The 17,203-nt window shown below is 44.3% G+C and overlaps 1 protein-coding gene across 4 annotated transcripts in view; it reads right to left on the reverse strand.

The window, feature by feature from the left end:
- Positions 1-17,203, reverse strand: part of GLIS3 (GLIS family zinc finger 3) — a 194,574-nt gene that overhangs the window by 130,220 nt on the left and 47,151 nt on the right. For all 4 annotated transcript variants that reach the window (XM_079959264.1, XM_079959265.1, XM_079959266.1 and 1 more), the window contains 2 exons: positions 13,732-13,939; positions 10,274-11,387 (listed from right to left, as the gene is read on the reverse strand). In XM_079959264.1, coding sequence (XP_079815390.1) covers positions 10,274-11,387; positions 13,732-13,939 — 1,322 coding nt within the window. The remainder of the gene's footprint in view (positions 1-10,273; positions 11,388-13,731; positions 13,940-17,203) is intronic.

Raw genomic sequence — 17,203 nt, forward strand, 5'->3', positions numbered from 1 at the left:
ACCTCAATAGTCCCACTAGGGATACAGAACTCAATAATAATAATAATAATAATAATAATAATAATAATAATAATAATAATAGTAATTTATTTATACCCTGCCCATCTGGATGGGTTTCCCCAGCCACTCTGGGCGGCTTCCAACAAAATATTAAAATACAATAGTGCATCAAACATTAAAAGCTTCCCTAAACAGGGCTGCCTTCAGATGTCTTCTAAAAGTTTGGTTGTTATTTTTCTCTTTGACATCTGGTGGGAGGGCGTTCCACAGGGTGGGTGCCACTACCAAGAAGGCCCTCTGCCTGGTTCCCTGTAACTTGGCTTCTCACAGAGAGGGAACTGCCAGATGGCCCTCGGTGCTGGACCTCAGTGTCCGGGCTGAACAATGGGGGTGGAGACGCTCCTTTGGGTCTACTGGACCGTGGCCATTTAGGGCTATCAAGGTCAGCACCAACACTTTGAATTGTGCCCAGAAACATACTGGGAGCCAATGTAGGTCTTTTGAGACCGGTGTTATGTGGTCCCGGCATCTGCACCCAGTCACCAGTCTAGTTGCCGCATTCTGAATTAGTTGTAGTTTCCGGGTCACCTTCAAAGGTAGCCCCAGATAGAGTGCATTGCAATAGTCTAAGCGGGAGATAACCAGAGCATGCACCACTCTGGTGAGACAGTCTGCGGGCACAGCAGCACCTTCAGGTCATGTGGGTATCCCTTGCCGATTCCAGTATCCGTCCAGTCAAGACCAGAAGCAGGGATAGTCCTCAAACAACGACTAAACCTGCCTCCTCAGTAATGACATGGTCTGGTCTTAGTGTAACTCCTCCTCCTACCCGTGATCACTGAGATTGGTTGTCCCAGTGCATCTTCCTTGTGGAACCTGCCCCAGCCATTTTGTTGGCTGGGACCCACTCTAGGCAGCCCTGACTCCTTCCGTTTAAAAAGAAAATAAAACCTATTAAACAAAAATAAACAAACAAAAACCAATAAAATAAAGCAATAAAGCAATAACGCAATAAAAACCAAAAACAGTAAAAGTTACAAACATACCAAAATTAAACAAATTCCCAAACACAACTAAACATCCATCCCAACCCCCACACCGGAAAGAATTAAAAAGAGTGAAAAAGAAATTTAAAAAACATTTTAAAAAGAACTCTGCGCTGTTCTGAGTTCTCCTGGGCAGCAACAGCAGCAGCTACACAAGACTCATTAAGCAGAGCTTAATTTGGGGCACAACATCCTTATGAACTAGAATCAAATGAATAAATTATTACTGTTTCAACCAATTAGATCATTGTTTCCACTGATTTACTTATGAACATATTTTAAGATGGTGTCAGAATCCTTGCTATATTATACAGTGTATTGTACCATTATCATTTCACAATACAGTGGTACCTCGGGTTACAGACGCTTCAGGTTACAGACGCTTCAGGTTACAGACTCCGCTAACCCAGAAATAGTACCTCGGGTTAAGAACTTCAGGATGAGAACGGAAATCGCACAGCGGTGGCGTGGCAGCAGCAGGAGGCCCCATTAGCTAAAGTGGTGCTTCAGGTTAAGAATAGTTTCAAGTTAAGAATGGACTTCCGGAACGAATTAAGTTATTAACCCAAGGTACCACTGTAGAGGCATGGAAAGGCCATATGGTTCAACCTTGTAAGCAACCAGATATTCATAACAGAAAATATAATCTGGTGACCACAGCTGAGGATCTGCCAAGCTTTCAACATCTGTGGACAAGTCAAGCCAGGGAGCCAAACCACATGCACCTGTGACGGGTGACACTAATAATAATAATATTTCTATGCCACTCATCTCCTCTGGGCCTCGGATCTCCTCCTACCTTCAGAGTTCCTTCTCATGGTCACAGATGGGCACACTTGATCCTACTACTGGACTTCTGATCATGAAGAGCTGCCCAGCCCAGCTTCAGGTCCCCCACCAAGTGCCCCCCTTCTAGAACCCACCACTCTCAACCGACTCTAAACAGCCTTCCCCCCCAAAAAATCACTCTCCCTTTCTAAGCCTCCTCCAACCTTCCATCTCCACCAGAATTCCACTCTCTCTCTTCCCCCCTCCCTCCCTGCTTGACATTCACTTGGGAATTCTAATAGAATCACCTTAATTACCCTATTGTGAAAACAGAGGAAGAGGTTACAGATGGGAAATGTCCAGGGATCCCAGAATCTAAACTCACAGACCCTGGCTTCTGTCTCGCAGGAGGACTCAGGATCCACCTTGGACCTCAACCTTTCCCCGTTCCCTCCCTGTGTCAAATTAAACATTGTAAGCCCCTCGGGGCAGGAACCTCTTTCTCAAGTGTCACACGCAGTGACAAATAACACAAAATAAATCTCGCTACCTCCTGCCCCATGCAAGATGAAGTCTGCAAGATGCCTTTCCCTTAAAACCAAAGGATCTTTTGGGGGCCCCTGCAGCATGAAACGGGGCTAGGTCCTCAGAGCTGCATTTGTGAGAGGCAGGGACCTGGCAAGCTATCTACAGCTGTTGACAAGTCAAGCCAGGGAGCCAAGCCACATGCACCACTGATGGGTGATGCTAATAATGATAATGAGAATAAGGATAAGGATAATTCTATGCCACTCCTCTCCTCTGGGCCTTGTGCTCCTCCTACCTTCACAGTTCCTATTCATGATCAGTGATGGGCAAGGATCTTGCCAAGTCTCTCACCATCATCTGACAGGCATCCCTCTTGCAGGACCATATAAGGCTTGCTTGCAAAGCAGCACTTTGTGACATCAGCTGGCACACAGGGGCCAGGCAGCTGGGTTGTCAGGCAACTGAATTAATAGAAATAAAATCAGGGGGGTCAAAGTGTGCTGGGATTTGGCCACTGTGAGTCAGGCCAGAGTGTGCTGCTGCAGTGTGTGGTTGTGCCTCCCCTTGTTCTGCATCTTGCTTTCCTGCCCCTTCCTGATCTGCTGGATAGAATCATAGCATGGCCAAGTTGGAAGGGATCCCAAGGATCATCTAGTCCAACCCCCGGCAATGCCAGGATCCTGCCCACAGCCAACCCTGACCGGGCTCCAAACTCCGACCTTCTTCTTACCAGCCAGATGCACTGACCCCTTGCAATTTTGCATGGGGTGGAGAAAGGGGAGAGAGAAAGGTTTTGCTCTCTCTCTCAGAAGATGGATATGAGAGCCACACCATGCAGCCCTGTCAATATCTCAAGGACCGTCACCGGAAGGAGGGAAGAAGCTTGTTTTCTCCTGCTCCAGAGGCCCTCAGGACCTGAAGCCATGGCCTCAAGCTACAGGAAAGGAGATTCCAACTCAACTTCAGGAAGAACTTTCTGACAGGAAGAGCTGCTTGGCAATGGGGAGGAATCCCTCAGAAGGCGGTAGATTCTTGTTTCTGGGAGGTTTTTGAGCAAAGGTTAGATGGCCATCTGCCATGGATGCTTTAGCTGGGATTCCTGCATTCCAGGAATGTCCCCACTGTGGAAGGACATGAATTAAGTTCTTAACCGGAGGTACCACTGTGTACCTTCTATGGCTAAATCAGTTATTCCTTTGAAGAAAGATTAAATATCACCCCATAGTTAATTTTATCAGGTATTTTCTTCCCCAAACCAAATTCCAATAAAATTTGGGGCAGCAAAATGTCCCAAACAAAGCCATATCGAAGAAAAGCATTTTAATTTGTTTCTCTGTATCCAGTTTTCCTTGAAAAATCACAATGGGACATTATTTTACCCCAATATGTTAATTTCTAAACAGGAACTAAGAAACAGATATAGACAATATCAGAGAGTATATTATTAGATCCCAAACCAGATTCAGATGTATGTCAGGATGGTAGTGTCCCAAAATAAAGCCACCTGGTATTTCTTTGTTTTGACAATTTATATCCCGCTTAATTACAATTACAATTACAATTGTCTCTTTAAGTGGTAACAGAAGAAGGATACTGATCTTTAGACTGGTTTTTGATTGAAAAACTGCATGGGATATTTGTCCCCCCTACAACAATACATTAACACTGGCAACCCATTTGTAAGATTCAGTTAGTTTTCCTGGGTTGTTGTTTTCAGAAAGACAACTAAATGACTGAAATTTGATAACAATATTTACTACCATGCCAGTCATGCTAAAAGGAAGTTACCGTATTTTTTGATCTATAAGACTCACTTTTTCCCTCCTAAAAAGTAAGGGGAAATGTGTGTGCGTCTTATGGAGCGAATGCAGGCTACACAGCTATCCCAGAAGCCAGAACAGCAAGAGGGATTGCTGCTTTCACTGTGCAGCGATCCCTCTTGCTGTTCTGGCTTCTGAGATTCAGAATATTTTTTTTCTTGTTTTCGTCCTCCAAAAACTAGGTGTGTCTTGTGGTCTGGTGCGTCTTATAGAGCGAAAAATACAGCACATTGTAGGTGTTCTACAATGTAAAGTGCACCAGGAAGGTTTGTAGCCCCATTTTTTGTTAAAAAGGAAGGTCACAATACAGCTTAAGTTGGCCATGACATTTTCAGGCATCCAGAACTGTGAACAGTAAATGTAGAGATGCAGGGAGATCAGCTTCACCCTCCAGCCTATAAAGTGTTATTAGAAGAATATACAAAGGCAGCCCCAACACCTATATGTGGCCAGTGGCAGAGCTTCAAGCTCCGGCACTGGGGTGCAGAGAGGAGGCGGGGGTAGGGCTGGTGTGCGTCCTGGGGGCAGGGGGGCACCCCACCAGGATCGCGCCGGCGGGGGCGGTTCGCTCCCCCTGCACTCCTCTTCCTCCGCCAGTGTATGTGGCAGTTCTCTACATGGTCAAGAATCCTGCAAAGTCAGGACTTCCAATCATGTGCAGAGTCCTCTGTACAAATAGTTGTGCACACACAGTTTCCCTACAGACATCTAGTGAATGTGTATAGGTTGGGGGCAGGGCAGAGGCTGCTGCCATGGTGTTGTACACACACACACACACACACACACACACACACATTATTCTTAGGTATGAACACCTGCAAAAGAATCAGTTTCCACTGAAACCAGTGGATCAAGTTAGTTCTTAATCAGAGTAACTTAAATCTTACTGCTTTCAGTATAGTTACGAACAATCCCAGGTCTCATGTATTTCCACACTATATACATTAGCATGGCTGTAAATAAACATGCATGCAGTTATACATAAGCATATTTCATTGCTTTATTCCATCTGTCTAGGTCACTGACTCAGAACTTATGGACCCTGGCTGAGAAGCATTGGTGCTGATTTAAAACTTAATCTCCGCTAATACACAGTAACCTTTAAGTATTTTGAATAGTGCTCCCTCCATTGGATAAATATGCATTGTGTGTGCCCCCTTATGTTTTACTCATTGCTGGAGATTTGCCAACTATTTCCCTTCCTGGCAGAGCTTCTCAGCTTTTAACAGCAGTCAAAGACTTAGCAAATGAAGTATTTCATGGCATGAAGAAGAGATGGGAATAGTTCCGTCTGACAGGCAGCTATCAAGCACACAAGAGGCCTGCCAAAGAAAAACTGGCAACCTTGTCCTGCAATGATATCAAAGCATCATTTGCCTAGAGAGACTCCATGGGGTGAGGAAAAAAGATGCACTACAGAATTTTTTAAAAAACTCCATTCTAATGTAAAATAGATGTGGTTTTAGGGCAAAACAAAACCCTGCAATGTTGCAAATCCTCCGCTAAGGTTGGCTTTCATTTGCTACATCATCATTTCACCATTAGGTTTACCAAGGGCTGAGATCTTTCCCCCAAAGTACAGCAAGATCAATTCTATACTTGAGCCCCACTAGATGGAGGAATTATGGTGCTGGAGGAGACTCTTGAGAGTCCCATGGACTGCAAGAAGATCAAACCGATCCATTCTGAAGGAAATCAGCCCTGAGTGCTCACTGGAAGGACAGATCCTGAAGCTGAGGCTCCAATACTTTGGCCACCTCATGAGAAGTGAAGACTCCCTGGAAAAGACCCTGATGTTGGGAAAGATGGAGGGCACAAGGAGAAGGGGACGACAGAGGACAAGATGGTTGGATAGTGTTCTTGAAGCTACCAGCATGAGTTTGACCAAACTGCGGGAGGCAGTGGAAGACAGGAGTGCCTGGCGTGCTCTGGTCTATGGGGTCACGAAGAGTCGGACACGACTAAACGACTAAACAACAACAGATGGAGGGTCGGAAGGTGTTGTGGACTGGCTGGATGTAGCACCAGCCAGGGAACCCCCAGGGGAAGAAGGCTCAGAGCCAGGGGGTTGAATGGCCAGAAGGAGAAATAGCAGGCTGGGAGGAGGAGGAAGCAGAAGAGGGGATAGGAAGAGCACAGCTCAGACGCTGAGGCAGAAGCCGGAGCTGGGGAGTCTCCCCTTCCTGCTGCAACACCCCCCACCCCAGAACACTGCTATTCAGAAGCATTGCTGCCTCTTGACAGTAGAGGCAGAGCAGAACCATCTTGAGAAGCTTATCCTCCATGAATTTCCGACTTTTACAAGGGGTGCATTTCCCCTTCCCAGGCTCAGCACATATAAGATGCAAATCTCTCAGTGCAGTGGCACCAACAGCACTGTAACAAGCATACTTGGAATATAAGGTGGTGCTGTCAAAGCCTGAAAAGGATATCATTTTACATTGTTATTTAAAGCTGAATGCCAGGCTATTGTGTGCATAAAATATTAGTAACCATTACAAATTAAAGAAGTGCTTTTATGTCACATGATAAATTTATCAGCATAATTGTTAGGAGGAGAATTTTACATTTTACTAATCTTCCAGACAATCTTTTTTGAGTGACAGTGAAGTTTAGGTAGAGAAGGGAACCAGTATTTATTTATAACAAATAGAAAATCCTTTCCTAAAATATTATTTATAATGGGCTTTATGTAATGTGCACATGGAACTCTGCACAATAAGGGGAAAGCATTCTACTGTTACAGTGCTGGAGGAGACTCTTGAGAGTCCCATGGACTGCAAGAAGATCAAACCGATCCATTCTGAAGGAAATCAGCCCTGAGTGCTCACGGAAAGGACAGATCGTGAAGCTGAGGCTCCAATACTTTGGCCACCTCATGAGAAGAGAAGACTCCCTGGAAAAGGCCCTGATTTGGGAAAAATGGAGGGCACATGGAGAAGGGGACGACAGAGGATGAGATGGTTGGACAGTGTTCTCGAAGCTACCAGCATGAATTTGACCAAACTGCGGGAGGCAGTGGAAGACAGGAGTGCCTGGTGTGCTCTGGTCCAGGGGGTCACAAAGAGTCGGACATGACTAAACGACTAAACAACAACAACAATTCTACTATTCATCAGCTATTTATTGAGAATAAGCACATTTCTAATGATGCAGTACAATCACTACTGAACATATTTTATGACATATCTCCTGTGTATTTCTCACCTAAAATTAGAGTCTCTAATTTTCTCTTTCGAAAATTGATTTAGGTTTCAGATATTTTTTGAACTTTGCTAGGTTTGTTTAGAATTGGTAGGTTGCTTTAGTAGGGCAGTATATGCAATCCCATTTAACCACCCAAAATATTAGATAGTTCAATTTCTGTGTCTGCAGCTGGTTTCACAGTCACTGTTATACTTAAAGGTAAAGGTAAAGGGACCCCTGGCCATTAGGTCCAGTCGTGACCGACTCTGGGGTTGTGGCGCTCATCTCGCTTTATTGGCCGAGGGAGCTGGTGTACAGCTTCTGGGTCATGTGGCCAGCATGACTAAGCCGCTTCTGGTGAATCAGAGCAGCGCACAGAAACGCCGTTTACCTTCCCGCCGGAATGGTACCTATTTATCTACTTGTACTTTGACGTGCTTTCGAACTGCTAGGTTGGCAGGAGCTGGGACTGAGCAACTGGAGCTCACCCCATCGCGGGGATTCGAACCACTGACCTTCTGATCGGCAAGCCCTAGGCTCAGTGGTTTAACCCACAGCGCCACCCGTGTCTCTACTGTTATACTTACTCCAAGCCAACTTTTGATATTATACCAGCATTCACTGTGACTGTGTTTCAAATGCTTATTTTCTAGCACACCAAGTCCTACTAGCATCATATTCTCTTCATAAAACAATTTAAGCCATACAGAACATAAATCTCATTAGTATTCAACAGTAATTTAGTTTCTGTATATGCCAAGGCTGCAGACCAATGTGCAATGAACTCAAGAACTTCTTTGCACGTATATAGGCACTGGGGGTAAACTGGTGTTTGGTGGGTGGTGTAAACCCATGAAATGTACCAAATATGGAGGGAATGCATGCCAAGAGGCCCTCAGCTGATCACAGGTCCCACAGGTAATAATAATAATAATTTTATTATTTGTACTCTGACTGGGTTGCCCAGCCACTATGGGTGGCTTCCAACACATATAAAAATATAATAAAACATGAAACATTAAAAACTTCCCGATACAGTGCTGCCTTCAGATGTCTTCTAAAAGTTGTCTAGTTATTTATCTCCTTGACATCTGATGGGAGGGTGTGTAAATAAACTGCCAGAAGACCCTCAGAGCTCGACCTCAATGGGAGTGGAGAGACTCTTTCAGGTATACAGGGCTGAGACAGATTAGGACTTTAAAGGTCAACACCAACACTTTGAATTTTGCTCAGAAACATACTGGGAGCCAGTGCAAATCCTTTAGGACCAGATATATGGTCCAGCAGCCACTGCAAGTGACCAGTGTAGCTGCTGCATTCTGGATTAGTTGTAGTTTGCACGCAATGTATTTCAGCAGTCTGAAAAGTTTGTACTGAGAATTTACAGTTACTTTAATTTTTTTCCATTTGTGCTCTGTTTACAGCATGCTGCTGAATGGTGTTTATATATCTGTTTGTTTGTGTTTATGTATGCACCAGAATACTGCACAAACAAATTTATAATTTCCTGGCTTTGTGATTTTGCACACTTCCTAGGTGGGGCTGGGAATAAAAAACAAGGTGCCCATTCAGCTGTCTGTGCTCATGCCCTGGGAAAATGCCTACTGGTATGACCAGGAAACACAGAAATCACTCCTCACATACAAATTCAATTTTTTTGTGGGTTTGGACTGCTCCAGTGCTATTGGAAACCATCTACAGAAATCCCCATTGAAATCTGGTTAAATAATATTTAGAATGTGGCTCTATCGGAATACCTTACTCACCACAGCAGAAAGGAGAGGCACTTTTCGTGAGACATGGCTTCCTTTCCTTTCCTTTATAAATGAGACAAGGGATCCTTTTATTCCACCCCCAACACTAGAATCTTTGTGGAGAGGAGACTTAAATTGATATTACATAAATAAACGTGTTGCTTGCATATTGTGTCTTGCATATGAAACTTAATAAGACTGTACCACCGGACAAGTTACTATACGTATATGTTGTTCTTGTATTGACATGAAAAACAATAAAAATTATTGGGAAAGGGAATATGAATTAACAGCTAAATAAGGCTCAGGTGTAGAAAAGCACTAAAATAAGCAAATGAGGGATTAGTTGTTCTAACTGCATTGAAGTATCTGAAGCTCAAACAAGTTCAAATAGAAGAAGGACCATCAGTCAGCGGGAGAATGCATTCTTTGCTTGCAGAAGACTTACAGGCTGGTCCTCCAGCATCTCCAGGCAGGCCTGGCTGATACCCCATCTGAAACTGAAGTGCCACTGCTAGTCAGCATAAGGTAAAGGTAAAGGTACCCCTGCCCGTACGGGCCAGTCTTGACAGACTCTGGGGTTGTGCGCCCATCTCACTTAAGAGGCCAGGGGCCAGCGCTGTCCGGAGACACTTCCGGGTCACGTGGCCAGCATGACATCGCTGCTCTGGCGAGCCAGAGCCGCACACGGAAACGCCGTTTACCTTCCCGCTGGTAAGCGGTCCCTATTTATCTACTTGCACCCGGAGGTGCTTTCGAACTGCTAGGTTGGCAGGCGCTGGGATCGAGCAGCGGGAGCGCACCCCGCCGCAGGGATTCGAACCGCCGACCTTTCGATCGGCAAGTCCTAGGCGCTGAGGCTTTAACCCACAGCGCCACCTGCGTCCCTGCTAGTCAGCATAGACAATGCTAAACTAGATGGACCAATGGGCTGACTTGGTCTAATGCATCTTCCTCTGTTCCTGTTTGTGCCTCTGCATGCATAGGAAAAGTCTATTCATTCACTTATTTTTTAATTCATTAATAGCAACAAATCTTGTATTCTGTTTCTGTTTTTTTCAGAACAAGCTGTACTAGCCAAAAAGGGGGGAGGAACCTAGCACAGTGTTAAAAATTGGTATATTTCATATACAGTAAGCCAGTGTGTCTATGTAACATGTTTTAGACTTACCGTACATTTGTTTGGCTTTTCTCCTGAATGCACTCTCATGTGAATCAGTAGTTTGTAACGAGCATTAAATGGCTTGTATCTCCGAGGGCACCCAGCCCAAAAACAAGTGAAATCCTCTCCTTTCCTCTGGTCTATGTGATTTTTTTCTATGTGCCGCACAAGATCTTCCTGCTGGTCATAAGTAGCACTGCAGTCTATCCAGCAACAGCAGTGCTTGCCATTAAACTCATCCAGTTCGCCTTCTTCGTCTAAGAGAGAGCCTTGCACAGATGCTGCTAAGGAAATCTGGTGGGGATGGTTTATAAGGTCATGCTGATGCGCGTGGTATGGGGGAGGTGGACCATGTGATGGAGGAAGAACAAGGGGAGCCACTGGAGAATCAGGTGGCATGTCCATTGTGTTCCCGGAAAAACCATTGGCACGCCCACTTTTTAAAATGCCCACAGATTGGCTATCTAGCAGAGATATTCCTTGTTGAACCACCATGTTGTTAGTGACTGCTGGCTGTAGGCTGTTTTGTTCCAACTGTTGCATGCGCTGGTATTCAGTGTTCCCACTTTCACTGTAACTTGGAAGGGCAACATTGCCATTAGCAACAAGAAGTCTTTTTTGAGGATTTGGAATAGAGCAAGTCTGAGGAATACAACTTCCCCTTATTCCCAAGAAGTGTCCATAGACCTCAGGCTGAGGGGAGATGTTTGCTGGAGATGCCCTTGAGCCATTGATGTAAGCAACAAGAGAAGTGGGGGATGTGCGGATGATTGTATTGAAGTCAATCCCGATTCCATCAGACAAAGGAGACAGAGAGAGGGCCCTCTTTTTGGCTGAATGAGACCTGGTTGAAGAATAGTGAGGACTAGGATAAGGAGAACAATTATTTTCCACACCAAACAAGTAAGATGGTAATGAGCTAGAGACATTGTTGGACATGGACATTCCAGATGTAACACTTGTGATGTCCCCGAGGTCTGTGCCATTTGGGGAGCCTTGGCTGGAAGGAAGAGAAGGAAAAATCCTGTAGCCATGAAGCCATTCTTGCTTGACACTCTGGATTGATGGACTTTCAGACAGACTCAGGGTTGTGGAGGCCAAAGATTCTCGGGACAGAAGGGATCTGTGATGGAGAAAAGAGGGAGAGGGAATGCAAACAATTACTTAAATTTCAGCTCTTGGTAGTTCTGTGAAGCAGCTGGCATATTCACAGCTCAGCTGCTTATTTTTGACAATTAAAATCACCTTCTCAAAACTGATCTTTGCTTTTGCATATTCAAAATCTGAACACCAAGTTACTACACATAGGTAAAGGTAAAGGGACCCCTGACCATTAGGTCCAGTCATGATCAACTCTGGGGTTGCCGCGCGCATCTCGCTTTATTGGCCGAAGGAGCCGGCGTACAGCTTCCGGGTCATGTGGCCAGCATGACTAAGCCGCTTCTGGAGAACCAGAGCAGCGCACGGAAATGCCATTTACCTTCCCGCCAGAGTGGTACCTATTTATCTACTTGCACTTTGAGGTGCTTTTGAACTGCTAGGTGGGCAGGAGCTGGGACCGAGCAACAGGAGCTCACCCCGTTGCGGGGATTCGAACCGTCAACCTTCTGATTGGCAAGTCCTAGGCTCTGTGGTTTAACCCACAGCGCCACCCGCGTCCCCCTACTACACATAGTATGTCTATTAGTAAGTAATGGGTGGTGTCCAATACTGCATGAGTGCAAATATTTGCACAAGAAGAATTGCCCCATATCCTTACTGCAGTCCCTTGTGCTCTCTGTGCCCTTCACAAATTTTCTCCAAGGGCCATGGTGTTCTCAGGAAAGGCCTGGGAGAGGTGTCAGGGGCTGCAGCTACATTAGAGAATCAAGGGAAACTCAGGTAGAGACAACCTGATGCTCAGGCTGCATTGAATACCACCTACTGACTATTGTTGTGACAGTTGCTTTGGCAGCCCCATCAGGGTCTCGAGTGTGAGTGCAACCCACTAACTGACCAAGAGACTAAAGGTAAAGGTAAAGGGACACCTGAACATTAGGTCCAGTCGTGACTGACTCCGGGGTTGCGGCGCTCATCTCGCTTTATTGGCCGAGGGAGCCGGTGTACAGCTTCTGGGTCATGTGGCCAGCATGACAAAGCCGCTTCTGGCGAACCAGAGCAGCGCACGGAAACGCCGTTTACCTTCCCGCCAGAGCGGTACCTATTTATCCACTTGCACTTTGACGTGCTTTTGAACTGCTAGGTTGTCAGGAGCAGGGACCGAGCTACAGGAGCTCACCCCGTCATGGGGATTCGAACCACCGACCTTCTGATCGGCAAGTCCTAGGCTTGGTGGTTTAACCCACAGCACCACCCACGTCCCCGACCAAGAGACTAACCAGGGCTAATTACAGGTGCGTGTAAAATTCATTTCCTTTTTTTAAAAAATTACTTTTTTATTAAAAATTAAAACAAAACATATTATCCAAAAACATATCCTTATTTCCCCCCTTTTTTCCTCTCCCTCCCCCTCCCTCCCCCACAGAACCCACCCACCCCCGACTTCCCTCAGTTCCAGTCTTTGATTTCTCTAACAATTCTGTTTTCTTCATGTTACACAGTTGTATAGATCCTCAAACTATTTAGCTGATAATTATCAATAAAAGTTTGTGAATGTTTATTCAAAACCAGCCAAGGTGTCCAGTAAAATTCATTTCCAACCTTGTTAACCAGTAGCCACTGCAAGCCCCAGTGAGTGCTCATAAACAGGGGAGGGGGGACTCAGGTTGTTTTCCTCCACCCAAGGGAAGGAAAGGGAACAGCACCTACAAGCTCACCACCGAGAGAGATGCAACCACCTGTGACTATTCTAGATAGCCAACATTAGCCGAAGTTTACTTACATAGCACATGTTATAACATGCTTTTCTTAGGGCATTACTGCATAACCTCTAAAACCTGTGATTCATCTCAAAGGAATAATATTGAACTACAATACCTAGAGGGACACGGGTGGCGCTGTGGGTTAAACCACAGAGCCTAGGACTTGCCGATCAGAAGGTTGGCGGTTCGAATCCCCGCGACGGGGTGAGCTCCCGTTGCTCGGTCCCTGCTCCTGCCAACCTAGCAGTTCGAAAGCACATCAAAGTGCAAGTAGATAAATAGGTACCACTCTGGCGGGAAGGTAAACGGCATTTCCATGTGCTGCTCTGGTTCACCAGAAGTGGCTTAGTCATGCTGGCCACATGACCCGGAAGCTGTACGCCGGCTCCCTCGGCCAATAAAGCGAGATGAGTGCCGCAAGCCCAGAGTCGGTCACGACTGGATCTAATGGTCAGGGGTCCCTTTACCTTTACCTTTACAATACCTAGACTGCAGCTTTCATTCTAAATTACAACTGTGCACAAAAGGGATAATTCTAAAGTGAGTGGTAAAATATTTTTCTGACTTTATAGACATGAAAACATTCCTATAGAATAAAATGAAGACCTTGTATCAGATGGAGGTATATCCAAGTTGGTAGCATTCACAGCCCTCTGTAAGCTAGGGCTGGTTTGGTTGCATGCCGTTGAGACTTTTTGGGCAGGAGGAGATAGAAGTCCCAGTCGCTGAACCATCATTGGACTGCTGGTGACGATTAATTTGTTGCAGCTACTTTTTCCCATTGACTTGCACCGAGTCCCAAAGGCAAGACCCCCTGAAAATGAAGGAGTTGTACAAATTTTAACTTACATTTTCCACATTAAAAAAGTCTAATGAATCCATAGTATTATACATATAAAGCATGTGGAAAGAACTGAGAAAAAGGCTGATGGTGGAATGCACTGTAAGAGACTGATTTTAAAGACAGGGGAATAAAGCAAAGTGAATCACAAATCAAGCCATATATTATTTGACAAGTTTATAGAATGACTGTTTGGTCTGATCAATTTCACAAATCCCAAATTTCTATATTTTTCTAATCATGTTCCCTTAAGGATTTGCTTTAATGAAATGATCTGAGAGTTACAAATCCAAATATTACAATTTATGACTGAAACAAAAAAGAAATTGTTCACAAAATCATATATATATGTCTTCAAAGCTAAAGAACAAAGTCCGCATCTCTAATAATTGCGACCAGGTCATGTGTGAAGCTACAGTTCCTGAATATCACCTGCTGACAAACCAATGATCTCAGAGATTAAAGTTCAGTCACACTATTCACACAATAAATTTACATGCACAATGTAAAGGACTTGCTATTATCTTCATAAGGAAAACTCAGACTTGATAGTAAATTGCAAAAACAGTCAACCACAATTGCCCCATACTTAAGGACTCACACTAAAATCCTTACCATCATCCAATCTACTTAGTGTTCTAATTTGTGCAACCTGAATGGATCAATGCACAAGGTGTATAATGGCAAATAGATTACAAGCGCTGGCACCTTTCAAATTTCCCTTTTAACCCAAATCTAGCAAGCGAACAGCAGTAATTTCCCAGCAAACTGCTTTAATATGATATACTTTCCTGCCAAATAATAATAATAATTTATTATTTGTACCCCGCCCATCTGGCTGGGTCTCGTTTCACAGTGAAAACTAGGGAAATATTTTTAAAGTTCCGTTCACAGTGAACAACAGATTGCAATTCTGAGAGACCACAGTGACACTATCGGACCTTTTTCAACAAATCTTTAAAAGAGTTTATCCATAAAAGGTGGCTTGTAACACAACAGTAAGTATAAACCTCTACTGCTAAAGTACTTTCCCATCACCACCACGTGTCTTCTATGTTGAGGAAAATATGCCTGGCCATCACAGGTGTTATTGTTGTTGTTGTTGACTACAGAAAACACATCAGCTTTGTCTAGACTACATTCGGGTGCATTTCTTTCTATCTCAACCCACCACACTGCCATGTCCTTTGAGGCGAGTTGGGAAGTTGAAGGAGCAGAGCTTTTCTCCTGCAATGCCAACTGACCATCCTGTGAATTTCCTTCCTGCAGAGACATGAGGGCATCTCCCGTCAATCTTTCGGAAGGGCAATGAAGACCTTTTCATTCTGCAGTACATTTGGAGATTGTGGGACGCGGGTGGCGCCGTGGGTTAAACCACAGAGCCGAGGACTTGCCGATCAGAAGGTTGGCGGTTCGAATCCCCGCGACGGGGTGAGCTCCCGTTGCTCGGTCCCTGCTCCTGCCAACCTAGCAGTTCGAAAGCACATCAAAGTGCGAGTAGATACATAGGTACTACTCCGGCGGGAAGGTAAACAGCATTTCCATGCGCTGCTTTGGTTCACCAGAAGCGGCTCCCTTGGCCAATAAAGCAAGATGAGCAGCGCAACCCCAGAGTCGGTTACGACTGGACCTAATGGTCAGGGGTCCCTTTACCTTTACCTTTGGAGATGGGGTACTGGTAGTTTTTATGTTACCACTATTACTTTTACTTTGTGTGTGGCTAATAATAATAATAATGATAATAATAATAATAATTTATTATTTATACCCCGCCCATCTGGCTGGGTTTCCCCAGCCACTCTGGGCGGCTTCCAACAAAATATTAAAATACAGCAATGCATCAAACATTAAAAGCTTCCCTAAACAGGGCTGCCTTCAGATGTCTTCTAAAAGTCTGGTAGTTGTTGTTCTCTTTGACATTGGGTGGGAGGGCGTTCCACAGGGTGGGTGCCACCACCAAGAAGGCCCTCTGCCTGGTTCCCTGTAACTTCACTTCTCGCAACGAGGGAACCACCAGAAGCCCTCGGCGCTGGACCTCAGTGTCCGGGCAGAATGATGGGGATGGAGACGCTCCTTCAGGTCTACTGGGCCGAGGCCATTTAGGGCTTTCAAGGTCAGCACCAACACTTTGAATGGTGCTCGGAAACGTACTGGGAGCCAGTGTAGGTCTTTCAAGCGGTCTCGGCTGCCGCTCCTAGTCACCAGTCTAGCTGCCACATTCTGGATTAGTTGTAGTTTCCGCGTCACCTTCAAAGGTAGCTAGGCTGCTTTCGTATTTTTAGCCTTAATATTATTTTGCATGTATACTGCGAATTAGCTAGGTAACTCTAACAGAGAAGAGAGGCAGTATATGAAGCTATTAAATTTATAATAAAATACACACAATTGCCATGTCAGGTGTGAAGCCGACCTAAAAGCAGTCCTATAAAGTGAGATTTTTTTTTTTTTAAATGCTTTATTAAAGCTTTGTAATAAAGCAATAAGATAAAAGAAACTAATCTAAATAAAAACAAAAAGAGAGGGGGGGGGAGAGGAGAAAACAGCAAAAGAAAGAAAAAGATAAGGAAAGGAAAGGAATAAAGTGAGATAATTGTGAAAGATAATGGAGAAAGAGATAGAGAAAGCAGCACAAAAACTTAAGAAAATTTCCAAAATCCATATTAGCACAGTATATTTATTATGGCATAAGAAACATATTGCCCTAACAAAGATTTTAGAGAGGGGAAAAGTGAGAGATGACAGCAAACAATTATTCTCTCTGCCTGCTTAATCACTTGTACTTAGAAGTATGTAAAAGAGGTAGTGTTCAGAATACAGGGAAAAGAAAATTAATGATGCTGTATTTTTCTGAAGCTTGTGAAAACCAGAAAGCATGACTGAACAACAACAGGGCTGGAGTTATCCTCCTGGCAGCAACACCTGTTTATTTTAAACGGAAATTAAAAAGAAATAAAAAGATATGCTCTAAAATAAGAAATTACTTGAATAGTCAGTGCCATAAAACATGAACAACTTTAACTTTTGCCAAATCTGGAAGAAGTTGTAGGAGATAATTGACATTTGCCATTATTCTGTAGTTTTGAAAATTTAAATAAGCTGTGTTCAAAAGGAAAGAAAAATAAAACTTGGAGGGATCTGAAAAGAAAAGACTAGTTTTACCATATAAATTTGTTTAGGTTTTTTTTAAAAAAAACCAAAATGGATAAACTTGAAAAGAACAACTTTATCATAGAATCT

The sequence above is a fragment of the Podarcis cretensis genome (genome assembly GCF_951804945.1).
Source record: "Podarcis cretensis genome assembly, chromosome: 17".
Classification (NCBI taxonomy): Eukaryota; Metazoa; Chordata; class Lepidosauria; order Squamata; family Lacertidae; genus Podarcis; species Podarcis cretensis.